The sequence below is a fragment of the Bombyx mori genome, chromosome 20, assembly GCF_030269925.1.
Source record: "Bombyx mori chromosome 20, ASM3026992v2".
Taxonomy (NCBI): domain Eukaryota; kingdom Metazoa; phylum Arthropoda; class Insecta; order Lepidoptera; family Bombycidae; genus Bombyx; species Bombyx mori.
This window is the reverse complement of record NC_085126.1, coordinates 12,451,413-12,478,243: the sequence shown is the minus strand read 5'-3', so window position 1 is coordinate 12,478,243 and position 26,831 is coordinate 12,451,413. Positions and strand designations below refer to the sequence as shown.

Genomic DNA, 26,831 nt, shown 5'->3' with positions numbered 1-26,831 from the left:
TTCTCCTATGTTAGCTCGAACAATACTGCTTGTACTGGAAAACACGTGATTGGAGCTAATTGTTTTCGATCGACAGAGATAACAGAGCTGTGTGCGTCGCTGAACTGCTCGGGGCTGTGCCTGCTGTCCCCGGCGGAGGGCGGAGTGCAGGCCCGCTGTGCGTGTCCGGAGCACTGGCTGCTGGCTGCCGACGGGCGCTCCTGCGTGCACAACTGTACCGCAGCACACTTCGTCTGTCGCACCACGCTCAAGTGCATCCCCTACTGGTGGCGATGCGACACTCAGGTCTGTCTTAGAGTTTCTTAACGTCTATTGATTTAATACTCGTACTAGTCATAGCGTAGACGGCAGCGATACAACGCTTTACTCGATAATTTAAGGACGACTGCGGCGACGGTTCGGACGAGGGAGCTCACTGCCCGAAGTTCTGGTGCTCGCCGGGACAGTTCCAGTGCGACGGGTCTCGCTGCCTCCACCCGGGATACATCTGCGACGGCACTCCGCACTGCGCCGACCGCAGCGACGAGCGGGACTGCGACCGCTTCACCTGCCTCGCCGCGCAGTGGAAGTGCCGCGGCAACAGCACCGCGCGCGTGTCCGCCCGCTGCGTGCCCGGCGCCGCACGCTGCGACGGCGTCAGCGACTGTCACGACGGCGACGACGAGCTAGACTGTCCGCCGCGCACCTGTCCACCGCACCAGGTAAGCGTCCACAGCGAGGTGGCTTCCGACCACGCCGCGGCGGGTGGGTCCGCGGTAGTGAGCTCGTATCGACCTCCACAGTTCGAATGTGGCGACGGAGCGTGCGTGCCGCTAGTGTGGGTGTGCGACGAGGACTGGGACTGCGCGGACGGGTCGGACGAGCGGGCCGCGTGCGAGGAGCGCGCGTGCGGGCGGGACGAGTTCCGGTGCGGCTCGGGGCGCTGCGTGCCGCGGGCCTGGCGCTGCGACGGCGAGCCGGACTGCCCGGGCCGCGAGGACGAGCGCGCCTGTCCGCCGCCGCCGCGCTGCGACCCCACCTACTTCCGCTGCGGGGACGGGCGCTGCGTGCCGGGCCGCTGGCGGTGCGACGGCGAGGACGACTGCGGGGACGCCGGCGACGAGCTGGGCTGTGCGCCGCGCCGCTGCTCCGAGTCCGAGCAGCGCTGCGGGACCGGCGAGTGCGTGGCGCGGGCGCTGCGCTGCGACGGCGCGCCGCACTGCGCCGACGCCAGCGACGAGGCCGACTGTGCCGGCCGCTGCGGACCGGGCTCCAGGCCTTGCGCCGACAATAAGCAATGCGTTCTCAAGTGAGTGCTACATACACGTTTTACATTCAGTATTACGTGTACCGACATGTGTCACATTCTGACATCGGTGCGCAGCGAGTGGTGGTGCGACGGGTCGTGGGACTGCGGAGACGGGTCGGACGAAGCGCGGTGCGGGGTGCAACAGTGCGGAATGCGGATGGAGTGCGGGGCGCGGTGCGAGCCCCCCGCCTGGCGGTGCGACGGTCGCCAGGACTGCCCCGGAGGGACCGACGAAGAGACACAGCACTGTGCCGCTGCCGCTTGTCATCCGGACATGTTTCGGTAACGACCTCATCTTTTGTTTACGAGAAAAGTATAATGCAGTTGATGATGATAAGGTAACAAGTCGCGTGGCGCGCAGGTGCGGCGACCACACGTGCGTGCCGGGCGCGCTGCTGTGCGACGGGCACCGCGACTGCGCCGCCGGGGAGGACGAGGCCGCCTACACCTGTACGTACCAACCTGCGTGACGAACGAACACGCGCTGAGCTAATTAAATATATTAAGGAGACCTATTCATTGTACATACACAGGTGCAGGAAAAAATGTGAGGGGCGCGGAGAGGGAGTGCATCGCGGGAATCGAACCCTGCGCGGACACCGGTGAGCTATTACTGCACATTTAGTTCGCTGTAACTTTCACCCTATTCAATATGAATATACAGTCCACACTATCGATCGCACACACCGGCGCACCGACGTACTGGACGACAAGCGTCCAATCCTTCCGCTCTGTTTTTCTACACTACAAGTACTAAGGAAATATTATTTTTTTACTAGCTTAAAAAGCTAAAAGGGCCCATAGCTCCTGCTAAGTGGTTACCGGAGCCCACAGACATTGAAACTGGATGCCCCGATTATATATTAAATATGCAAATTCCTTCCCGTAGCTTGCGACGAAGGGTTCGACGAGTAAATTAACGCATAGACACAGCCCACTGAGTTTCTCGCCGGATCTTCTCAGTGGGTCGCGTTTCCGATCCGGTGGTAGATTCTGCGAAGCACGGCTCTTGCTAGAGCCAGTGTTAGCAACACTCCGGTTTGAGCCCCGTGAGCTCACCTATTTGTTAGGTTACGCTGAAATGGCCTCTCAAGACTATTAGCTTAGGTAAAAAAAAACGTAAATTCCATTTTAGCCTACGAATAAATAATAAGTATTTATTCGTAGATTTGAGCGGTTTCATTTTTACTATCCAACGTTGAACATATTGTGTTAATAGTGTAATGTTGTACTTTGGGAGGTGTATAAAGGAAAACGTCTTCTTACATGTGTTCCATGTTTAATAATCATCTTAATCCTAGTTTACAATTATGAAGAAGCCTATGTTTCTGGGTGGTCTTATTAGGGAGACATACGAGACTACATCTATTAATTATGCTATATACTAAATGCTATGCTAATACTATGCTACTTATGCTATGCTATAATATATAAGTATACACACTTCAATAGCACGTATAATATTTCCTTGGTAAAGATTAGTAAGTATTTGTCTGCGGTACCTGCACACCGGCACAGTTCCGCGGTGACACCTCCCCCTCCCTCTCTCAACTGTACTTAATATGATCTGTACAGAAGTTTCAAGCTACTTTCATTTTACACGTGTATTAATTTGATATACAATCAAAATTCTTGAACTTATTCAAGTAACATAACTAATCAAAAGTTATTTAAATATTTGTTACATTGTTATGTAGGTCTGAACAAAGCCTGTAAATGGGACACGTGCTCGCAGCTCTGCGTGCCGAAACAAAACAATCACACGTGCAAGTAAGAGTTCAGTATATATGTATGTACCCTGCCTGAGTGAGGTAGGTATCCGATCTATTCATACCTACTCACAGCCCTAGAAAAAAACTTAATTGGATTTAATTAATATTATATATTTTTTGTATTCTTGATTTTCTTTACGTCCGTGCCGGGAATGCATGGGGGTGATGACCCTCTGTTAATTGGTTCCGTAAAGCGTGTAACCGTGCGTGCTCTGTGCGCAGGTGTGTCCCGGGATACAAGCAACGTCAGCTGTCCGACGGCACGCTCACGTGTGAAGTCGTCAGCGGTGAGTCCTGCGCTTAATGTCTCATAAACACATTACAAGTACAACCTTTATCGTTATTTTACTAAACGCTGAGTTGTAGCGGAGCACAGTGCTGGACACTTGCGCGTTCTGAATCTCCACTCCTCTGGTGCTCAGTACTGTTCTCACTACATCCGGGCACTGAGCTAACCGTTCTTGACGCGATCAATTTACAATAAATCACGCTCTGGATCTATATGCCTCACGCGATGAAATGTAACTAATATATTTATAATCAGCTGATGCGCAGTCTCCACGATCTCGCGTGAAGCGAATAGTGAGGAGTGCCATGTTCCGTTATTAAACCACACTAACTGTCAATAATTGATGGCTTACTAAATACAAATCAAACCTATGATAAGTAAGTGTTACGATGTTTTTATATGCAGGAGAAAAGCCCACGGTGCTGGTATGTGAGGGGGGCGGGGTGCGGGTGTGGGAGCCGCGGAAGGAGCCCGTCGCGCGACCCTCCTCCATCCGCAACAACTACACGTACGGCACGCACGCTCACACACACACACAAGCACACACCGGACACGCAACACATTGTGAAGGTTGCTACAGGTCAATGGCAGACGACCTACCCGTCTGACGGTAGATCTAGGCTTCAATGGTTACCGGAGCTCACAGGCACCACAGTAGAAATACCTGCACTCGGAACATAAGACTCCCATGCAGATTTACACATTGCTAAATGAATACTGAATGATGTAATACGAATAGAATCTGTACCAATACCTTTTCTGAGCAGAGCGGAGATAAACGCGATCGCCGGAGCATACATAAACGGCACATGGTGGGCGTGGTGGGGGGAAGAGGGGGGCGCCCTCGTCAGGCGGAACATATCCGACATGATGCGGGACAAGACCATGCAGGCCAACCAGGGCGAGATACTTGTATGTCCTTATATATGTAATCATTTATTACCAAGCTAGGTCATCTCGTGAACGCGAACGGGTTGGTAGTACAGTCCTGCCTATTTCTACCCTGAATCACCAATAGGTTTCGGTTTGAAGGATGAGGCAGCCGTTGTACAGGAAAGCTGTGACTTCAAACTCGGGTCTCAAGATGGGTGGTGGCAATTATCTTTTTAACGTCTATGGGCTCCGGCGACCACTTAATACAAAGTGGGCCGTGAGTTCGTCCACTCATCTAAGCAAATCTATATACTCGACACTTCATACATTTGTTATGTCGCCTTTGAAGGATTGCGATCTTACCGAGTACTTATTCTCCAGTGTGTCCTGATACTGAGTGATTAGAAATACCAAAGGAATAGAAGCCGCTGCTTACATACAGCTCAGGACTCTCAAAAACTAGTTTTAAGTAGGTGATACACAGTGGAACATCGTTCATCTTAGTATTCACTCGGAGTGCTGCCGAGTGAATACTGTGGCCCCCTTGTGGCGGCGGTCAGGTCGGCCGGTGGAGGATAATTTAAAACCATTAAACTACGATTGTCTGTTACATTAGCTACACGAGGAGGGCAGCATCCGAGGAGTGACCATAGACTATGTGTCCGGGCGCATATACTGGACGGTGTCCGGGACGGGTGCGGGGGCGCGCGGGCGCGGGGCCGTCGCCCCGGGAGGACACGAGGGGGCGCTCCGGGTCGCCGGCCTGGATGGTCGCCGCCGCGTCACCTTGTATTCGCGACGCGGCGCCGAACCTGATGATGTTATCTTTTCTAACCTAACCAGGTTAGTATTAGAGAAGATGTAACGACCTTCAGGACGATCTAAATTTAGAACCGATCCGGATTTAATTACCTATCAAACCCGAATGACGTGGCAGCGCAAGGCCGCCGTCACGTGAAACATGTCTTGTCGGATCCCCGGGTCCATTAACGATGCTTTTAGGCTTCTCAAGCACCGGCCACCGTCCTCGTCGGACTCGTAGACTACGGCGAAACGTTCGAAGAACGAACTAGCCCACAGGCACAGTCCACTGAATTTATCGCTGGATTTTCTCAGTGGGTAGCGATTTGGATCCCGTGGTGGATTCTACGAAGCATTGCTCCTGCTGGGCCCAGTGTTAGCAAACTCTATTAGGTTGAGCCCGTGAGCTTACCTACCCTTCCGCGCGAAGCTGGAACGGCCCTCTAGGCTACCAAAGAATAGGTACAATAACATTAGAAGATGATTTTCGCTTGATTGCACGACTTGAACTTCAACTTAATATTGATATTGCTTTGAAAGTGCCATGAGCTTCTGTAGATACAATTTCTTTAGATCTATGAATTTTCTCATTCGATGTTTCTGGTACAGGATTTCAACTTCGACTTAGTAAAATCACTCGACATGAGTACAATGGACCACGTTAACAGATCAGACCATAGACGCTTCAAATTGGTGAACTTCATTATTATTTCTGAATGCAGGGCCGCTATACTCTTAGACCTAGTTAACACAGCCTCTAAGAATTGAATTCATGGTAGGAAAATTAGGATATATTTAGTTATAAAATCAATATTGGGCCTTGGTTATATAAATGCGAAGTGTTCGTTTAAACAAAAGGAGTCCGCTTCTGATTTTCAATATATTTATCTATTAGATACATTTACTGGTCGGACCGGGGCTCGTCCCCCGGGGTGTACCGGCTGGGGGCGGCGGGGGGGCGCGCGGAGGCGCTGGTCCGGGGCCGCGTGCGCCGCGTCACCGCACTCACGCTGCACGAGGAGGGCGCCCGCCTGTACTTCGTGGATGGATACTACGGTACTCTCGAGACGGTCAGAACGGACGGCTCCGGGAGGACCCTGCTGGCGGAGTTCAGGCTCAGACCTCATGGTGCACCAATTGCACCTCATGTATATCAGGATGGAGGTTTGTTGTTTAAACTCGTATATAATCATGAAAAAGAAAAGGAAATTTAGTTAATTGTGAATTTAGAAATCCTGTTGCGTTAATAAAAATATAAAGACCGAAGAAGTGATTAAGCAAAATAAACATAATATACTATGATTGGGAGTGTAATGAATTTTATAATATCCTGTGCAGAGCTGATGTCTCGCAGCGCGACGTCGGGTCCGGTCCGCAGCGTGTGGTGGCGCGCGTGTGTGCGGCTGCGGGTGTGGGAGGAGTGGGTGTGGTGTGGCGCAGGGCGGGGGCTGGCGAGGGTGCGACGCCGCCCCCTTCCCGCCACACCTGACCTGCCCCGTGCGCCCCCATCACGGCCCCTGCGCTTGCCGCCCCTCACTGCGCTGACTCTATTGCATCCCATCATGTTTACTTCGAGTCAGTAAATTTTATTTTTAACAAAAATTCCGTTTAAGATTCTGGCTCGTACACACACGCAAGAGGGTACATCAACTGAAACTTTTACGAGTTTTGGCACCCGTAAGGCGGCTTTAGTAAATTGTTATGAGCTGCATCATGCTGTGATCAACTATAATACTTTTAACTTGTCCATGCAATTAGTCGTCGTTGTGGTAGTGTACAAATGTGTTGTGGCAGGTCCGGACCCGTGCGAGCAGGCGTGCGACGCGAGCGCGCTGTGTGTCCGCACCGAGCGGGACCCCGGACACGACTGTCTCTGTCCAGACGGACTCACGCAAAGGGAAATCAAGGTCAACTATTGTTCGCTCTGTATATACTAGTGCCCAAAAGATCTCAAACCATCTGAAACAACACTCGATTTGGTACAACAGGGTCGTCGGCAATGCGTGATTCCTTCAGGCGAAGTTCCCAACACCACAACATCCGGTGGATCATCGTGTCCTCTCCGGTGCGGGGCGGGGACCTGCGAGGAGGCGGGGGGTCTGCCGCGGTGTCGGTGCCCCCCGCTGTACGCCGGCCCGCACTGCCAGCACTACCGCTGCGCGCACTACTGCCACCTGCACGGACGCTGCATGCTCGACGTCGAGGCGACGAGCCACAACGCCGTCGAAGCCACCGATAACTCCACCGCGCTGCCCCCGCTCAAGGTGCGTGTCTGCTACTATACTAGCTATGTAACCAAATACGGGAGCTGTGGAGTCGTGTTCTACGGGAGAGCTTACAGTCTCGTTGTGAAATCTGTGGCCTTTAGGAATCACTTAACACCAGAGAAGTGGCGTGCTCGTCTGTCGATCAAACTCCTTACTTAAAAATAGCCATTTGAATCGTTTATTAAAATGAAAACGTCGACAGTGCATCTGTAACCCTGGATATACGGGCCCGCGCTGCGAGTCGGCGCTGGAGGTGGCGGACCCGTGCGCGTCGGTGCGCTGCCGGAACGGGGGGACGTGCCGGCGCGGGGCGGGGGGCGCGCAGTGCGAGTGCGGCGCGCGGTACGCCGGCCCGCACTGCGAGCTGTGCGCCGGGGAGCCGCCCTGTCCCCCCGGCACGGCGTGCACGCACACGGACGCCGGCCCCTACTGCAACACCACGGAATGTCAAGACTTCTGTTTAAACCAGGTCAGTACTAAAGACATGTCATGACAAGTGAGCATGTGGGCGGCGAGGCCGTCACTACTTCTGTGTACCGGTAACGACAGAGATATAGACATATTGATGGATACCTTAAAATACTATTGTATGTTTCGTTGGAAGGAAGAGTTATTTCAGAAAGAAATAAAACAGATTCGTACTTGGAAAATGTTCAGAATTTATTTTATTTTTTATTGCTTGTATGGGTGGACGCGTTCACGGCCCACCGGTTAAGTGGTTACCGTAGCCCATAGACAGTTCTACAAAGTGAATGCCGCCACCCATCTTGAGATATGAATTTTAATGTCTCAGTTTACTTGATTTACAATTGGTCATGTGTGAAGTGGAGCTGGTAGGTAGGCTCGATCGCGGTTGCAGTGTGTGACGTGTAGTGGTTGTGGCAGGGCACGTGCCGCGTGTCGAGTGCGGGCGTGCTGCGCTGCGAGTGCGGCGCGGGGTGGGGCGGGGAGCGGTGCGCGCGGCCCGTCTGCACCGACGCGCGCTGCACCGCAGGTCAGTGCACCGCAGCGACACCGCCGCGCCGGGGCGAGCCGGGGCCAGCCGCCGGACTGTGCCGTGCGAGCTCGCAACCCGTGCGATAAAACTGCGTAATTACAGGTGGCAGTCTGAGATGAGGCGACTAGGAAACATAATCCTGCTTATTTCTGCCGCGAAACAATCATGAGGTCCGGTTTTGTGAATGAAACAAACGTTTACAATTAATTGCGATGTGGGCCTCATATGTCAAGGTCGGTTGAAGCATCCACGTGCGTATCACATACGTACATAGACATATTACGTAGGTAAGTGTGCGGGCCCCGGACAGCGGCTCGCAACATGGTACTGTACTCCAACAGGCAGCCTGGTATTGTCGCACAGGTAAAATAATTATCTAAAGTGTTGGGGGAGATCATTACTGATCTTCCTTCAGAGGAATATCAATATACATAATAGACATCACAATAAGAATTTTGGTTTTACAATATAATAACAGAAGTTAACAAAGAGACCGAGGCGGCCGCGCTACAGCAGGCCCGGATAACTGGTTATATAGAAATATGTATGATTTATTTGGTCGAATAATTTAATTGAGTTAATATTACAACTTCCAACAACTTCATTAATATTGATCAACCTCGAGAATATCGAATGTATTCTGCTGCGTCACTCTAAGTTATATGATTTTTCAAAGAATCATTATTATTTCCTCAATTATATTGTTATTAAGAATGATTTACATGGAGCTATCGTCGGTGCGCTGCGACCTCACTCCGACGTCGCGAACTGATTGAAGCAAAAAACGAGTGTTAATGAACTGTTACACGTACAGACGGTACAGGACACACACGTGGACCTTCATGCACGGGGAAGCTCAAAGTTTTCTGAAAGAAAAAAAAAACTAACCACTTACCAATTCCAACTACCAAATTAAGCTTACTTAACAATTCTGACGTTTTGACCGTACCCGACATGATACCACGCGGTGCACCGTCTACTCGTCTAGGGATGTCTCGTATTCTCTGCTGTTCCTGTACACTTAACATTAAGGAACTCTTCTTAATTATTAATTTGAAAACATCGACCAACTAAAGCTCACTGACGCGGAGCTAAAGATGGATAACAATACTTTCGCTTTCCGTTAAACTACATATGACGTGAATATTAAATGCGCACTCGGATACATTCAATGATCAGGTAGCATGCAGCTGCTATGTTGTGTCCTGTTCTACCACACGGACTTCGGACGCTCTACTTTCTCTCTCGCACCTATCATATGGCTAAAAGTTTTAGCTAGGCAATAGTACCTACTTTAAGTATGATTTTTGCAGGCAAGTCTATAGGACTGATTTTGTAATAAAATCATCTCATAAATGAGAGTAATAAAATAATCATCAGAAATGAGTAGGCAAGTTTACCTAGGCATATTTTGTGTGTTTCACTAACAGTGAAATAAAATTCATTTGGTTGTCAAAAGAATGAGAGTGATGAAAAAAAATCGATTAAAGTTAATTTAATTAAAAATAGCCATGAGCACTTTTAGATAGGCAAGTAATTATAGGCATAATTGCTTATAAATTATATTTGATAAAAAATACGTCTCATTTAGTTATCAGATTGGTGAAGGTCGATCTCCCGCCGGCTCTTAGACTATCATTCTGCTCTACAAAATATGCCCTCTTGACCACACTCTTGTCTACTATCTCTTCCGGGTATTCGAACAAACGGAATCTCGAATATCATGTATTGACAATATTTTCGGCTTCGAGAAATATGACATAAGCAATTTAAAAAAAAACATAAATATAAACAATTCGAATATGCTAAATTTCCCACTCAATTTAAGGATAATCAAGTACGACTGTTTTAAATAAATAAAAAACTATTCGAGTAATGACGAGGAATAAGGAAAACTCAGAGGTCGCAATCAAATGTGAAAACATAAAGGCTGTCTGCGGTTTATCTATTTAATACTTCACCTCAGCAAATACGAATGCCGTTCTTAACGATCCTCGTGTATAAGGTCGAATTATTTATGTATTGAGTGATGACTAGTAGCTTTGCACAACATTTCGTGTTTTTGTAGGCAATCATTTGTTGCCTCGTAAATATATTTTGTCAGCTGAGACATGACAGGCGAGCTTCCGATGTGCAGGTGTCCAAGGGGCAGTTACCGTGGGCTCAATCTTGGCGATGCCTCCGGTGCTTCGGTACCCGGCCCGGCTTTGTCAAGTGCCAGTAAACGGCAGCGGTTTGTGTTTCCGTGCGGGACGAGACACCCTCTGCACCTTACAACTCACGTCTCAAGTTTGGTGTCGATATTCACGTTGTCACGATGTCTATAGCCTCCGGTAATCACTTAATACCAAGTGGAACGTGAGCTCGTCCACCCATTTAATCAATAAAACAAAAAGAAACAGGTTCGCTCCCCATCCAGGAAAAAAAAGGTTTTTGTGGGGGCTCGTAGTGTCAGAGGGAAGTCTTAAGCAAACTGGACGAATCCAACTTTGTTTTAGCTTAAAACATTGGTCTTGCAGTGAGCTATAAGGGCATTGGGTAGGAAAATAGGTGAAATACTACCACCACCGCTACAAACGGACGATATCAATAATATGTAGACAGGAGGAGTAGCTCAAATGGGCGCGGGTAGCTTCTGTTTTGTAAGTACTAAAGAGAACGTCATGTCCTACTGCCGCACTTCATACTCGGCGCGATACCGGTGGCTCAACATCAATAAGCCCCTCCATTACACGAACCTGATGCATCTGCGCGGAATTAAAACTAAATAGAAGTCAATAACTTGCTTCGCCCCTCGCCTCGAACCGGCAACAGCCAGCGCCATACCCCTCGGAGGGTTGAGCGGATAGTCGCATGCCTCCCGGATACACATTGCTGTTCGGAGTCAGTATGGGTTAATTTTCTCTCTATTCGACCCTATTCATACTATTCTTATTTCGACAATGGGGCGCGACACGATAATCCTCTTATCGTAGCCGTCGCTAATTACTTATCTGACCTAGGCTCCGGAGCCACGCACAGCCGCCGACGCTCGAAACATTTCTTGTCGGTTCCCCCGGATTCACTCTTGGTGCTTTTAGGCCCCCCAGGTACTGGCCTCTGTCCTCGTCAAATCCGTCGATTAGACACAGCCCACTGAGTTTCTCAGCGGATCTTCTCAGTGGGTCGCGATTCCGATCTGGTGCTAGATTCTGCGAAACGCTGCTCTTGCTAAGATTCGTGTTAGCAAATTATCTCCCTGGAATAGCCCCTTAGGCTGCCAGCGATTACGTAGAGAAATAAAGCACCTAATCAGACGTCTCCAGTCATTCATTTTTTTTAGTTTATTTTGAAGCAAGCCATCGTAGTTCTAATTTATTGCTAATAGAATAGTAAATATGAATATCCGCTAAAACAGTTACGTCACGTAAACTTCAATGAGTCTAAACATTACACAGTACAGCTATAGATATTACACGTACGAGATGCGGATACGACCAGGTCTGGCGAGATTAGAAGGTTTTTTTGTTTACGAAGGAAATAATATACTGGTGGTATATATTTACTGGTGGTAGGACCTCTTGTGAGTCCGTACGGGTAGGTACCACCGCCCCGCCTATTTCTGCCGTGAAGCAGTAATGCGTTTAGGTTTGAAGGGTGGGGTAACCGTTGTGACTATACTGAGACCTTAGAGCTATATCTCAAGGTGTGTGGCGCATTTACGTTGTAGATGTCTATGGGCTCCAGTAACTACTTAACACCAGGTGGGCTGTGAGCTCGTCAACACATCGAAGCAATAAATAAAAAAAAAGGTGACGATGACGGCCTATAACAATAACAAAACATCAAACATGCATTTAATTCATTGCATTTTACTAACATAACTATTAGATTGAAAATTATATCCCTATCACGAATTATGACAGCAAATAAAAATCAATATTTTAGTGCAATGGAGTGTACGATATTCTTGGTTAGTCCACCTTTAGTCAACACAAACACTGAATGTTTGTACACACACCCACGCGAGAACGCGCCACGTATTTATAATTGTAGGTGTGAAGAACACTTTGTGCCCAAATCTAAGTCACAAACAGATATCTGTTGCGACTTTTGATTGTCACAGCGAATACCAATCTCATTGGAAATTGAACGCGCTTAAATTCAATTTGCACAGCTGTGGGAATGGTCGGGACTCGCGGTAACAAGAGATAGTCATCTGGGAACTTGCCATTCAAAACAATGGCTTCTACAACGTTTTTCGTTATTTTTTTTGATAATAATCTAAGACAGATAGTAATGTATTTGTGTTTTTATTATTTTAGCAACCTTTCACAAACATAAAACTCGTATATATTTGACGGGTAGTGTAATCCGACATATTTCTCTTTTGATTTATAATCTAATATATAAAATTCTCGTGTCACAATGTTCGTTCCCATACTCCTCCGAAACCGCTTGACCGATTCTCATGAAGTTTTTTATGCATATTCAGTAAGCCTGAGAATCGGCTACTATCTATTTTTCTAACCTTTAAGTGATAAGGGGTGTTCACACCAAAAAATTTTTTTTTCTTTTTTTATAATTTTTTTTTTTAATCTTTGTTGTTTTGTTATTTTTGAACAACATTCCCTCATCGTTCACAGCGCTCCAGGCCTTTTTCACTCATATTCCACATCCTTATACACTTCCAATAAGTTAGTAATTTTTTTTCTACACTAGAAATTCTCTAGAAATCTTATATATGGCAAGACAACGTTTGCCGGGTCAGCTAGTTATTTCCATAAAATTTTGCACGCGTTGAGCATTATAATAAAAAGCGTGCTAGAGTGCTGGTAGCGCGCCGCGCGGCCTCAACTCCCTCAGGTCGCCCTTGACCTTCACCGGGGGGAGGCCGCCGCCTATAGGGGCCGGGACGTACACTGGTACTGTCGCCGCCGGCCCCCGACTCGACGGCGTCGGTTCGGTGCGGAAAGGGAAGAGCTCTCCCTCTCCCATTCCGCCTCCATATTAACCAGCGAAAAAAAAATATGTTTTTTTCGTCAGTTAGAATATACTAATAGAACACTATCAACAGTTTTCGGCTTAATGAAGTCTTTTGGGACACGCTGTATATAATATTAGCTTTTGCCCGCGACTTCGTCCGCATGGAATAGTTACTTTGGCATAACGCTAAATTTTACGCGCACTTCATTTACGTAGAAAGTGCAAATATTTTTGAATACTATAATGTTAAGGAGCTATTTAAGGTAACAAAATCACGCTTTTTAACCGACTTCAAAAGAGGAGGTTATCAATTCGACCACAATTTTTTATCTATGTATGTTCACCGATTTCTCGAGAATGCTCGAACCGATTCTGATAATTCTTTTTTCATTTTTTAATTCGAAAGAGTAGACTTTCCGAATGGTCCTGTTATCATCAAGGTCTGATGATGGGATCCTGAAGAAATCCAGAAAAATCTATAATTGTCAAAGCTTATCTTGAAGTGATTTGGGTGTTTCAATGTTGTAATGAATAACGTATTTCTTTGGATAGGGATTAATATCATCTTTATAAAAACACCTTCACAAATAATGTTTTATTTTAGAACAAATTTGGTTAGCATAAAAAACGTTATAGTGAGCCAACCTTTAAATGTAGACATAAATATTATGTCGCGCACTTTTAGCGAAACTTTAACCGTTTCCGCAGCGCACGCAGCGGAAGCTCTCAAAAGGGAAAAATATCCCGATTTTGAAACATTATTTATTGGTGCTCCGCTTGCATTATTTATGGCGTGACATCATATAGCCTTCCTCAATAAATGAGTTATCTGACACTGAAAGAATTTTTCAAATCGGACCAGTAGTTTTTGAGATAAGTGCGTTCAAACAAACAAACAAACTGTTCAGCTTGATAATATTAAATAAAAAATAAGTATAGATTTAGAGTATATCTGCGTACACGATAATTTTAGTTTTATTATTTCGCGGTAGAAGAGCGTATTGATTTTGATAATGTAACACACGGCCGTGTGTGCGTGAAGGACAAGTCTTTACGTAAATTGATTCTTACATCTTTAAATGTTTGGGATTTGTTGTTACGAGAAACGATAACTTAGTGGGAAATTGCATTCGTCTGAAGCGAAAAGGCAAATGGTTGAGACGGGAGGCTACAGGTCGACCTCACTACCGCGACCTCCGCCACACCCGTGACATGTCCATGACATGTCCGCATAATAATTTAAAAAAAACACGCGCTTGATCACTATGTTAAAACTGTTATATCTCCTAATAGATTTATTAAAATCGTTAATGATGTGAGGGCAACTTTGTTCAAATTAATTACTTGTGATGAACAACACATTATTATTTTAATAGGAATTAATATCTTACCGATTAATACCATGTTCGTAAAAACCTCATCGCAAAGAATGCATTACGTTAGAGCAAATTTGGTTTTAGGATAAAAATGATGGTCAATTTAATGCATATAACAGTTACATTGGAAGTGAACTTACAGCTGTGACTGCGAGCACGCTGCTAGCAGTGACCGCCGGCGCCTTGTACTCGGTTTGTGAACGTCAGACGTTGTCATTGAAATTTGTAGTTTCCGTAAAAGTATTTTTTCCACGGTCGGTGTCTTCATCAACGATCTAGACATTCTAGACGCTCCGCGATCAATCGGTCGAAGCGGATGCCAGAAACCCAGTCGAGCCGTTGTGACTGGGGCGACGTCCGCTGACTACTGCGCTGTAGATTGCGTGCTCGTGGGTCGCGGTACATCGCTGGCCCGATCCGAGCCGGACCCCGGCCAGGATCCGGTGTTATCGTTTCGTATTCTTGATCGGTGTGTGTCTAGTTCTTATCACATGGGTTTGCTCTCGGTGGCGAATAAGTATTTTAAACTATACGTTTTCTTCAGTAAGCAAGTGAGATCAGTTTCTATTTCTGTTGAGATGGTGCTCTGTAGACACAAAATGGGAGCAAACCATATTGTACAGTATTGATGATTATTGTTATTAAAACGAGAGAAACAATATAATGATAACCGAATATTAATGTTCAAAGACGAATCTCTAAATCTCTGTTTAAGCTTATATGTGAACAGGAAGTATCAAATATAAATGAAGACTTGTATTTAATAACTAATCATATTAAACCTGTACTAATAGATTATGTTAATTCACAAATATATTTTATTACTTCACACCCGTCGACAGGCCAGAGATGGCACATGCATACCAAGCTTTATGGAAATATTGTGGGTTCCGGATCTAAAAGGCTCGATCGGCTAGCCAGTTTGAATGCCGTCTTGAACACGAGATCGAATCCTTAATGTATTATATTAAGGATTGGATCTCGTGTCTAAAACCAATCTCGTCGGGCTTCGGTAATCACTTAACATCATACCAAATGTGTATGTATGTACGTACAATATGCTCCTAGCCTTACACAATATGGCACTCTCAATTGTTGTTTTAAACTCTATAAAGGGTTTTGTTGTGCGTGTGACTCAATCAGTCTATCAGGCGAGCTTCTGTCTTGTTGGTGAACGTTAATCAATATTGTCCCTTTTATTTGTTAAAGCGGATATCTGGTTGTAATTTAATAAATTCTAGTAGTACTCTCCTTTTACATTTTCGTCTTGTCTTGTCTTTCAATAGAAGTTCTAAAGAGTGTTTATAGTAGGCCGCGAACGGTGTATTAGCTCATCCTTGCCCATAAGCAATGAGGCCCACTTTGTTTGGTGGATTCATTACGTCACAGATCACAATAAGTTATAGCAATGTACAATTGAGTGCGGCCCTGCGTGTTACGTAGCTTTCGTGTAGTGCCTACGTCATTGCTTGATGAGTGAGTCACTGCGAAGGTCGCAACCTTCGCTCTGTCCCGGCTGCGATGCAGACTATGGGCTTTCCAATCTTATACGACGGTGGACGACGCACCCGTGGCTGCGCGGCTACGTACGTGCCTCGTGCGACATGCCGCGATGCCGTAGGCTCGTCACTCGTAAAATGGTTTAAATATTTCTTTGCACGTCGGCGCCGCAATGCCCTTATCACATTTACTAAAATAGTTTAAGTTACGATTTTTAGTTAGTGTCTTAATAAAGTCAGTTTAATAAAGTTCAAATTTAATAAACCAACTGGCTCATGAGCTCGTCCATCCATCTGAACAATAAAAAAAGAAAAAGGGTGTTTTTTTCATTCAATAATTATGATATTGACATTAACTTTATTAATTGATATTAATTGATTAATTGATAATTAATTGATATTAACTGAATTATGATATTAACATAAATATTTTTATTTACGTAATTATAAATAGAACAATTAAATTATAGGTTCCACAGTACCGGATACAATGTTCTACATTATTAGTCGTCTATTTTTTCACAGACATGATATTATTACAATGATAAAGTCCACGTCACTGTCGCAGCCGAGACTCTTAGCTTTTATTCCTTGAATTGAACCCTCAATGAATACGTTAAAATAATTAAAAAAATATTACTGTGTATATAATGCTCGTACTTGATTATTATTTTATCTATATATATATATATCTATTTATTAGTGATTTAGTTATTTATTTAGATTCTTTAGTGTTTGGCAGTTTGCGATTTTTCCAAAAAACATCCATATAATGTACATATACAGTGGCCAGTCCTGGGCTCGCCAACTAAGTGGGGTCGGCAATGAGTTCAATGATGAGACCATTGTCGAGATTGTTGTATTAGATTCAATAAGGTTTTCGCCGTCCGTCTCTGGGTCTCTTTAATCATCCAAGTACTCCTCCTGTGTTATTGCTTACGTGAGTAGTGAAGGCGGAAAATTTGCATTTTAATTATGCTCGGGCTTTCCCCTCGTTCATGGAAATCGCGAACAAGCTGATCTATTATTTGATTAGTGATTTTGTAACGATATTTTCCTTCGTTTTGTTCGGATGCGTCCCACAGAGTCGCGCAACGTCGCGATTATCGTCTATTATCCTCCTGAGAACAGTGACTGATTATAAATAAGTAATGAACGGGGAAATACATGAAAATATTTGACTTTTCCGCTAATGTCAATCAGTATTTCGATTCGAGCCACTGTGCTTATACCTGAACACGTTATTCAAGAAAATATGAAAATGTAATTGAAAAAATTTAATTGTGGATTAACAATTTAGGCATAATGATCTTAAAAACAAGAAATTCTCAAGCTAAACTATTTCTACAAGACAGCCGTCCTACAGTACCAACCGAATATCTGACCTCTCTTAAAGCAATCATCCTACGAGAATGCACAGAAATATCGCGAAGTATTACATGTGGCAGGCTCAAGGTAATACACCAGACTCTGGACATATAAACGGACTATATAGGTATGCTATCACGAGAAAACGATGGAAGAGTAACCAATATTGTGAAAAAATCTGTAATTAAACATTGACATACTTACTGTGCACATGGAACTGTAAGTAAATACAATTGTATCTACAATTGACGAATTGAAGATTTTGTTCACGAACAAAAAAATCAATATTTGTTGATTACTGGCCCAGGTGTATATTGTACTACTTTATATATTTGTTGAAAATAATTGTGTAGTTAATAAGAAAGCGTAATGTAGTTTGAACAGCCAAAAAAGTTTCATACGGTGTTACTTAAAAAAGTCATTAACATAACGAGGACAAACTTGATGAGCTTATTGAAGCTGTTCTTGGATCCCACGACCAGCTCTCCTCTTCGAACTAGGACCGCTGAGGGCTGAGACAGACGCGGGGCGTGTCGGACATCACCCGCAAAATTATAATTTGCGTAATTACTGGTGGTAGGACGTCTTGTGAGTCCGCGCGGGTAGGTACCACCGCCCTGCTTATTTCTGCCGTGAAGCAGTAATGCGTTTCGCTTTGAAGGGTGGGGCAGCGGTTGTAACTATACTTGAGACCTTAGAACTTATATTTCAAGGTGGGTGGCGCATTTACGTTGTAGATGTCTATGGGCTCCAGTAACCACTTAACACCAGGTGGGCTGTGAGCTCGTCCACCCATATAAGCAATAAAAAAAAATGCATAACATAGTTCAAAAACACTACAGTCCACTGCTTTAAGCCCGACCCCGTTTGGTTACATAATCAGTACGAAATGGCCACAACAACTACAACCTGTAGAACATCAATCAACAACAATCGTTTTATTAATAACTAGCGGCCCGCTCCGGCTCCGTTCGGGTCTTTAACAAAAATTTCAACGATATTTGACTTTCTTTTATTTTCTAAAAAAAAAGAACACTTATTGTGGCATAATAGTTAGATATATGCTGTTGCGACACTTTTTGTAAATTATAATAAAGTCGTAGTACATTATTTTATTCTATCATCAATAGTTTTCGCAGGGCACGCGATGTAATGAATAATTTTGGTATTTTTTTTACACCTTGGGTTACATTATTGGAGTTTTAGTACGGATACCTAATTTTTTTCAAAAAAGACTATATCCTATGTCATTCGGGAATAGTGTAGCTTCCAAACAGTGAAATAATTTTTCAAATCGGTTCAGTAGTTTCAGAGCCTATTCAATACAAACAAACAAACCAATCTTTCCTCTTTATAATATTAAGTATTAAGTATCAGTATAGATTTCACCTTTAAACGAAATTAAAGTTTTTATGTTTAGGTATGTGTTAACGCAAAAAACTATATGACATTACGACATCACTTAACCTTTAGGGTTCCGATACGATTTGCTTGACCTTGAAGCTATGTCGTTTCGCGTGGTCTCTCCTGCTACAAAAGTTTATTGGGGAAATTATTTTATCACATAGTTAACAATAATGCGCTTGGTATTATTGGTACGTACAGGGAAAGAGGGCGAGGGTTCCTGTGTGAACGAAATAAAATAAAGTCAAAAAGTAGTTGAAAGGGCGACTCGTTGAACAACGCTTTTTTGAGACCTCACTTTCAGTTTATTATGATACTGTTCACTAAATGCTTATTAAAAATTGTAAAATTTGACACATTTCATTTCATGTAAGAAACATCACAGGACCTACATCTTAAAAGGCGGGACCACTTCGCGGCAAAACTATCCGGGGCGATGGCGGCGCCAGATCGCAACTACGATAATTGAATTTGTTGCAAACAAATCGATACAAATAAGGATTAGTCATTAAAAATTCCACCTGGCAGTGCGGGGTCTTCCCGCGTCGCTTATCACAAGCTTGTCAAGTCGGTGATAACAAACCGGTCACACCTGCTAATGAACCGCCCGCGACCCGCGTCCGGCCACAAAGCGCGCGACTACTGTGACTAGCTGTCTCCGCAGTCCCACCTCACGCACGGACCTCACCTTGCGACAGTGGTCTCACACTCTGCTGTGAGCGACGACAGCTGGCGGTCGCGCCTTACCGACATCGAGCAGTGGAGACATGTCAGACTCGCTCGCTTGTGAAGAATTACTTCTGTAAGTCGGGACTCGCTCTCAAGTGTACTTCATTTTTAAAGAGCATGTTCCTTGGCTTATAAAACATATGATCTCATTTAAATTAGAATAATTATTCTAGTGGTATTAATTAATTAATGTGTGGAGTGATGGATTATTGAAGTGAAACAAACATAGTAAACTCAGTGTGAAACAGTGTTATGGGTCGAAAAAGATCAAAGCGCAATAGTTACGGTGAGTGGAGATCACACTCTGAAGGTCTAAATGTTAATTTGGTAGACGAATGTCAAAACAAATAATGCAAATGTTTGAATAAAAATATTTACTCAGAGTTGGTAGCGTAGATTTTATATTGCCAAGCAAGTCAGCAGTTAGTGACTCCTGGGGCACAGCCAAGCTGCCTCCCGTCGCTAAGGACTTCCTCCAAAACAATATTGCAAAATAAACATAGAGACGCAAAGCAGATGTTAATTTATCTGGACACACTGTGAGCCTCTGCCTCGAAGAACGTCGGCAAACGCGGTAGAAATGAGTTAATGTCAGAGCCATTATTTTCGAAAGCACATTGTGGATGAACTTGACGGCTCTGGCTGGTCTCGGGCAGCGTGACCGTAACACACCTGTCGCTAATATTACTTACAGCGAAAACACGCTATAAACATTTAAATTGCATTTAGCGACATCGGATAGAATATGTTTAATATGTTTATTGCTAACCTTTTTATAAAATGGAAGTTAGGGAGTGTTCTTAAGCGATTCTCAACCCGATCTGACAAATGTAAATACTGACTCCCGACTACGCAACTTGTTATGTTGCAGTTTTATGGCACATCGCTTATGACATGGAAAAGGTCGAATAATTAAGTATCCAAGAATAAAGATAATTCAGTATCGGCCGGTATTATTTTGTTTTGCGTTCAAAAAGTAGACTTCATTCGACGGCTTTGAGCTGTGGTTCCTCCAGGATACATTAACCGATGGAAGGTTTGAATATTGATCGTTGGTTTCTATGGAGACCGACTCTGCATTGCAGAGTGTGCACTCACCAGCGATCTAGTCTAGCGATGACGGTGTCTTTATCGTACGACTTTATTGTACGACAATCTTAAACTGCATATAAATCTAACGACAATCTTAAACTGCATATAAATCTAACGACAATCTTAAACTGCATATAAATCTAACGACAATCTTAAACTGCATATAAATCTAAAGTTTTCTCTTTGTCTTAGATAGACAGACTAATTCAAGTCGTTTCTAATGGTAAGTTGGCATTCGAGGTTGAATTGTAGTAATATGCTATTCTTCCCGTGAGAGCAACTGGCTCTGTTCCGATCTTCAGTTTCTTCAGACCGATGTATTTGGTTCCTCGGCTTTGTGTTATTAAAGTTATAACGGGTCGTGTCAATCTGTCCGTGGCTTTAATAAAAATTTGACGCATTCCGATTCCCAAAAACTATAAACTATTATCAAATTTATTGATATTTTATTAGAATTGAAAATAGTTTTGTCCGGATAGGTCAAGGTAGGTTCGTGGACCGGTTACAAGAATCGTGCCCAAACTACAGGTCCTTAATGACGTAACCACATTATTTGAGTGAGTGATTGCACATCAGTTGTGATTTTGCATTATATAGCAAAATTTTATATTTTTGATATTTAATTTATTTAAATAGGCATATGTTTGTTAAAATTATTGTTGACCTGCTGCTGTAACGGCTTAATAACAAATGTCACAAAATGAATGTTAGTTTAATTCATACAAAACACGTAACGTGTATTGCAACGTGTATAGTACTGGTGGTAGGACCTCTTGTGAGTTCGCGCGGGTGTGTACCACCGCCCTGCCTATTTCTGCCGTGAAGCAGTTGTGCGTTTCGGTTTGAGGATGGGGCAGCCGTTGTAACTTACTTGAGACCTTAGAACTTATATCTCAAGGTGGGTGGCGCATTTACGTTGTGGATGTGGGCTGTGAGCTCGTCCACCCATCGAAGCAATAAATAAAAAGAACGCCGCCACACAATCGTCGTCCCTGGCATCACTGACGCCCGGCGCCTCCGAGTGGCCAGCTCGTCCACACGTCGCTCGCTGCAGCAGCTGCGGTAGTCGTGAGGTGCGAGGTACGTCAGGGCGGCGACACAGGGACCCACACGTGGCTACCGTATGCCAGTTTCAAAATCGGTCCGGTGTCGGCCGAAGTGAAGTCTACATTACCAAAGGTCGGCCATTATTCAGGAGCTCGCCGGAGTCATGTGATCTGTATATATTGTGGTCTCGTCACCAGGGGCCCCGGAATGCAGACTCCAAAGACGTTCGCATTCGGAGCTGTATGTTTTTTTAAAAGCGGGAGTGTTTACGCAAATGACAGCGTATCAAGTACCAGTAGAGTTCTATTTGTATGCGACAAGGTAACGTAAAATAATTTCTCACTTCGAAGACGATGATTTAACAATTAGGTAGTTCGTTTGCTCATTTTGGACGTCGAGACGCCTACCGTTCACATTCGTCTGACGGAAGTTCCACTAGTGCCACCTAGTGTGGTGGCAATTGAGACCGCCTGCCAGGATGACAGTCACCCATACCAAGCAGTGTCTCGACGTCACTGCCTCGAGCATTTTTTGAATTTTCATCGTGAAACTGGTCGGTCAAGAAATGTTAATTACGTGTAAATTACGTTATTAATTACGTTAAAATGCAGTAGGTCTGTCTATGGGCCCGGCACGGACACCGTCGTCGCGTCGCCCCACACGAGCACACCGGGACACAATATAAACATTAGATCACGACCACTCAAACGCGAAAAATCGTTAACTTCAACAGTTGCTAATACTGGTCGGCAGATGGAGCTGCCTTTGCGGAGGATACCATTTTTTATAGCGCTATGACACTTAAGAAACATGACATATCTTTAAATCAATTGCGGAATTCCCAGCAAAAAAAAAAATCTATTCAACGAAACTCCGCCAATTTTTGGGGTTTTTGCCATTTCCTCGTGCAGCATAAATATTACCTAATTTACGACCTTCATGAACATTCAAAACGTTTCCCTCTTCGTAAATCCGATCGGAGTTCTTAAAAGATTTTCCTCGTATCAAAAAAATACGATTAATAATTATTAGATGCTAGGTAACGTATGTCATTAGCATTTGTTGTAGTTTTTAATTATAGAAACCAGTTATTTTATTAAGATCTTCATAATTAACAAGGTCTTGCAATTGTAAAGTTTGTATTTTATTTACAAATAGGTGTCATTAATTTTATGTTAATGATCTATTGTCAAGTCGTTAAGTTATATTGCTTGCCCTATGATTGTCTTGGCCATCCGAAGCTGGGCACCAATCTGTTTGTGTAGCACTTGTATGTATGGCTACAGCCGTCAACGGATAGAAGGTAAGTATTTGGCAAGCACTTCAATTGTGCGATCGACATTTATATGACAAGCTTGTTTAAATGTAACCTCCCAACAACAACGTTTGATCGTCTACCGAGCAGGAACATCTGCTCAGTTGAAGATCTTCCGCCTCGTGCCTGTTACTATAATGTGCTTACAGCATTTACTATTGTAGTTAATGTTTGTGCATTACAGAGCCGGCGGCAGTACCGTGCGGGGCGAGCCCGTGCGACCACGGCGGCTCGTGCGTGCACACAGAGCAGGGCGAGGTCTGCGAGTGCGCGGGCCCGTGGGGCGGAGCGCACTGCACGCTGTACGTGGGACACGACCACGCCTGCCGCAACAAGTGTCAACACCCTGCTCTGTGCGTTTGGGGACCAGACAGTAAGTTCACTCAATCGCTTTGTTAGTGCTATTAGAAGTTGCTACTTAATTTTAAAAGTTCATTAACAATCTTGGCAGATGCGTATTTTTATGACTAGCATAAAGAATGAAAGCACAGTGATCTGAATCTATTAATGAAATCATTTAATAACCACTCCTATAATTTATTCAATTTATTATTGTAGCTATACTTACACAGATAATATTTTGTAAATACCAAAATATATCTATCTATATTGGAATATGGCTCCGTCACATGGAATCCCCAATATAATATTTATATTCAGCGACTAGAAAGAGTCCAAAAAAAGTTTTTTAAGCATCTTTTATACCATTGTCGTCGCTTTAACTCTCCAGATCCGACAGAAGTTGTCTCTCTAGTCGATCGCAGGCTACTGAGGGATCAAATGTTTTTATATAAAATAATAAATAACGAGATTGATTCCAGCTATCTTCTTTCCAAAATTTCATTTAAATGTAGTCGTATTTCCGCGCGTTCTAAACAGACCTACCACATGTCCACGGCTCGAACGAAATATGCATCTAACTCTTTTGTCCGTAGATCTTGTAGGTTGTATGATGCTAAGTTCTCTAATGCTGACATCTTTTGCTTGTCACTTGCATATAGAAAAGCTATTTTAAAACATTTATAAGGTGATTTAGCCCGATAAGTAGTATAGTTGATGTATAAAATAATATGTGCGTATTGTGTTGCTTTTGTTTTTTTGTAATTTAAATTTCTAAATTTCTCTTCTTCTACTTATATGTGTTTTTGATTGTGGAAACATATTTGGTTATTGTTTTAGCTATATTTTTTTAAATATTATATGTTTGTATTGTACTGTTTGTTTCCCAAATAAATAAATATCCGGATCTAATTATAATATTACAGCTAGTGCAACAGAAGCTGGATCCACACACTGTGTATGTCCGGGAGGCGAGCGATGCTTGGAGCGGCCCGAGGTAGCGGGCGCGGGAGCGGTGGACAGCGCGGGAGCGGGTGCGGGAGCGGGCGCGTGGGCGGGAGCGATACTAGCGCTTATAGCGTTAGCTGGTGCTGTATTTGCTGCCCTATTCGTTCTGCACAGGAGAAGGCAGTACGTAGCTCTTTTGACCAGAATTTAATATAAACGGACTTACTTCAAAGCTTTTATTTTTTCTAAATCCCAATTATTGGGATGTCCATGAGCACGCGACAGTGAGTCAGCTGTACGTAATGTGTACTTTCAGCGGCGCGTTCGTGCACGCCCGGCTGGCGGACAACGTCGAGATCAACAACCCCATGTACCTGGCCGGGGAGGACGAGCCCGAGGGCGCGCACACGGTACGTCACTACGTAGCGCACGCCGCATACTGGCCGGTGCCCACTTTGTACATTATAACATACGAAAACTCCACATAAACAAGTGCTGTTTTTTTAAAGAAAAATAAGGCGTAATAATTTCCGAATAATGAAAACAATATTATTGATTCAGAAGTGTTCCGTGTCTATCTTGCATGAAAAGTGCTCTAAGGAATTGCCACGGAGCAAAATTCATTTACAGTGCGTCTCCAGAGATCTGTTTTGCCACGCCCCATCCAGTTTTACAATGAACTACCTTCACGGTGTTTCCCAAGCGCGGTGTTATCTTCTTCAAACGAAATTCGCGGATAGTGCTCAGCAGGAGACAGCCACTGCAGACTCTGGCACGGCTGACGTCTATGAGCGACGGTAACCACCTGCCGCGCCACATGCGGTTGGCCGTGTGCTGCATACGAAGGCTATAAAAAAGCCTGAACTGCAACAATATCAGCATTTAAGAACACGAAGCCGAAAAAACTTTCGATCTAAACAAAACTTTATATCTTTTGAGAAATATTCCTAACGGAGGCACCAATAATCTGTGAAATTTATAATTTAGATCACGCGGGGACTCAAAGTTAGTAAAGGGGCAAAGTCGGCCCGCCTGGGTGGCTCCGGCTGGCCCCGGTGGGTCGCGTGCTGGAGTCCGCGCTGTGGTTAGTTGCTGCTGATGCGTGTTATTAACGAGACCTTCACGCTTGCAGAACGGCGGCAAGCACTTCGCCAACCCCGTATACGAGAGTGTGTACGCTCCTCAACAGAATCCGACCGAGGTAAGGGACCTACCACTTCGTCACTTTACTGTGCGTCATGATAGTCGCCCTATCGTTGCCACCGCTGACTATTCCTCAAATCCTGATCATGCAGAAGCCAGTCACCGACGACGCCCTAGACACGTCCTTACGGATCCATCAGATCCAATAATCATTGCATTAGACATCTTCAGCTCTAACACTAGGAGCAGGCTTAGGGACCCTGGTAACCGTACTCGTCGAACTCGACAAAGAGGTCGACGTACAACCTAACCCATGCATTAGCTCGCTGAGTTTCTCGCCGGATCTTCTCAGCGGGTCGCGATTCCGATCCGGCAGTAGATTCATTCGCGAAGCAATTGCTCTTGAGTTGTCAGGTCTCCTTCGGAGGCACTCGGACAGTTGTTAGCAAATCCCACCCCTCCTGGCTGAGCCTTTGCTCGCCCACATGTCCTGGTGAAACTGGAAAGTAATCTTTAAATCATAAAAGAAATTTACTGCTTTCTACAGACGACCATAATGTCACTTCATTTAGGTACATGTGTATTCATTACATTTGAGTCGTCTATTATCAAAGGTGGCAATCTGTGCATTTGGACAAAAAAATGTTATTGATATGTCAATACAGATTGATTTGAATATAATCGTCTCCTTCAAAGAATATGGTTCAAAACCTGCATTAAATAAAGTATTAACTTAACCTGTTATTTATCTAAGATGTCGTTCAGAAGAGTTTTGTGACTGCCAATGTCAATACAAAGTCAATAATTCGTTTTTCTGATTTACCAATAATTGTCCAAAAGTCACATTGCCGGCTTTGATAATAGTCGACTCATTTCATCTTTTATTTAGATATTTTGATAAATTTTTCTTCTAAAAACGGCGAAAAACGATATTTTTACATTACTAAAACTCGTCAATGGCCAAAAAAAAACCGAAAATAAAAATCTGTTTACACACTGAATCGTTCCTTTGCGTGTGTGTGCTTCTGTTGACGAAAGCTTTAGACGATGGGTCGTCCACCCACGTATGTTTACTTACCATGATCCATGGATATCGGCAATCGGTGGACGCCCAGCCAAGTTACTGGTTACAACTACAGAGGCTTCTTATACTTCGAACAAAGATGTGGCGTGTGATAAATAGGGACCTTTTATAACGATATTTGTTAACACATTGTTAATTTCGGTGGATTGGGACCAACTGTATCTACTTGTGTTGCTGGCATCCCTATTCAGAGTTCAGTGGATAACTGTATTTATTTAAACAAACACAGCGGCAA

At 44.3% G+C, this 26,831-nt stretch overlaps 1 protein-coding gene and 1 long non-coding RNA gene across 5 annotated transcripts in view; one reads left to right on the top strand and one right to left on the bottom strand.

The window, feature by feature from the left end:
- LOC101739226 (low-density lipoprotein receptor-related protein 1) overlaps nucleotides 1-26,831 on the top strand; it is a 69,881-nt gene that overhangs the window by 42,043 nt on the left and 1,007 nt on the right. For 3 of the 4 annotated variants that reach the window (XM_062674460.1, XM_062674458.1, XM_062674457.1), the window contains 21 exons: nucleotides 77-285; nucleotides 381-701; nucleotides 783-1,288; nucleotides 1,364-1,570; nucleotides 1,650-1,738; nucleotides 1,822-1,890; nucleotides 2,986-3,058; nucleotides 3,283-3,347; nucleotides 3,755-3,857; nucleotides 4,117-4,261; nucleotides 4,839-5,065; nucleotides 5,919-6,187; nucleotides 6,362-6,598; nucleotides 6,818-6,930; nucleotides 7,012-7,287; nucleotides 7,493-7,759; nucleotides 8,176-8,284; nucleotides 23,267-23,455; nucleotides 24,348-24,552; nucleotides 24,686-24,779; nucleotides 25,502-25,570. In XM_062674460.1, coding sequence (XP_062530444.1) covers nucleotides 77-285; nucleotides 381-701; nucleotides 783-1,288; nucleotides 1,364-1,570; nucleotides 1,650-1,738; nucleotides 1,822-1,890; nucleotides 2,986-3,058; nucleotides 3,283-3,347; nucleotides 3,755-3,857; nucleotides 4,117-4,261; nucleotides 4,839-5,065; nucleotides 5,919-6,187; nucleotides 6,362-6,598; nucleotides 6,818-6,930; nucleotides 7,012-7,287; nucleotides 7,493-7,759; nucleotides 8,176-8,284; nucleotides 23,267-23,455; nucleotides 24,348-24,552; nucleotides 24,686-24,779; nucleotides 25,502-25,570 — 3,842 coding nt within the window. Of the gene's footprint in view, nucleotides 1-76; nucleotides 286-380; nucleotides 702-782; nucleotides 1,289-1,363; nucleotides 1,571-1,649; nucleotides 1,739-1,821; nucleotides 1,891-2,985; nucleotides 3,059-3,282; nucleotides 3,348-3,754; nucleotides 3,858-4,116; nucleotides 4,262-4,838; nucleotides 5,066-5,918; nucleotides 6,188-6,361; nucleotides 6,599-6,817; nucleotides 6,931-7,011; nucleotides 7,288-7,492; nucleotides 7,760-8,175; nucleotides 8,285-23,266; nucleotides 23,456-24,347; nucleotides 24,553-24,685; nucleotides 24,780-25,356; nucleotides 25,571-26,831 lie in introns of those variants that run through there. The other variant, XM_062674459.1, reaches the window with a different exon arrangement.
- On the bottom strand, nucleotides 7,930-19,543 carry LOC119630044 (uncharacterized). Its single transcript, XR_009975870.1, has 3 exons — nucleotides 14,769-19,543; nucleotides 9,010-9,153; nucleotides 7,930-8,375 (listed from the first exon to the last, which is right to left on the bottom strand). It is a non-coding gene; the product is annotated as an uncharacterized LOC119630044 (long non-coding RNA).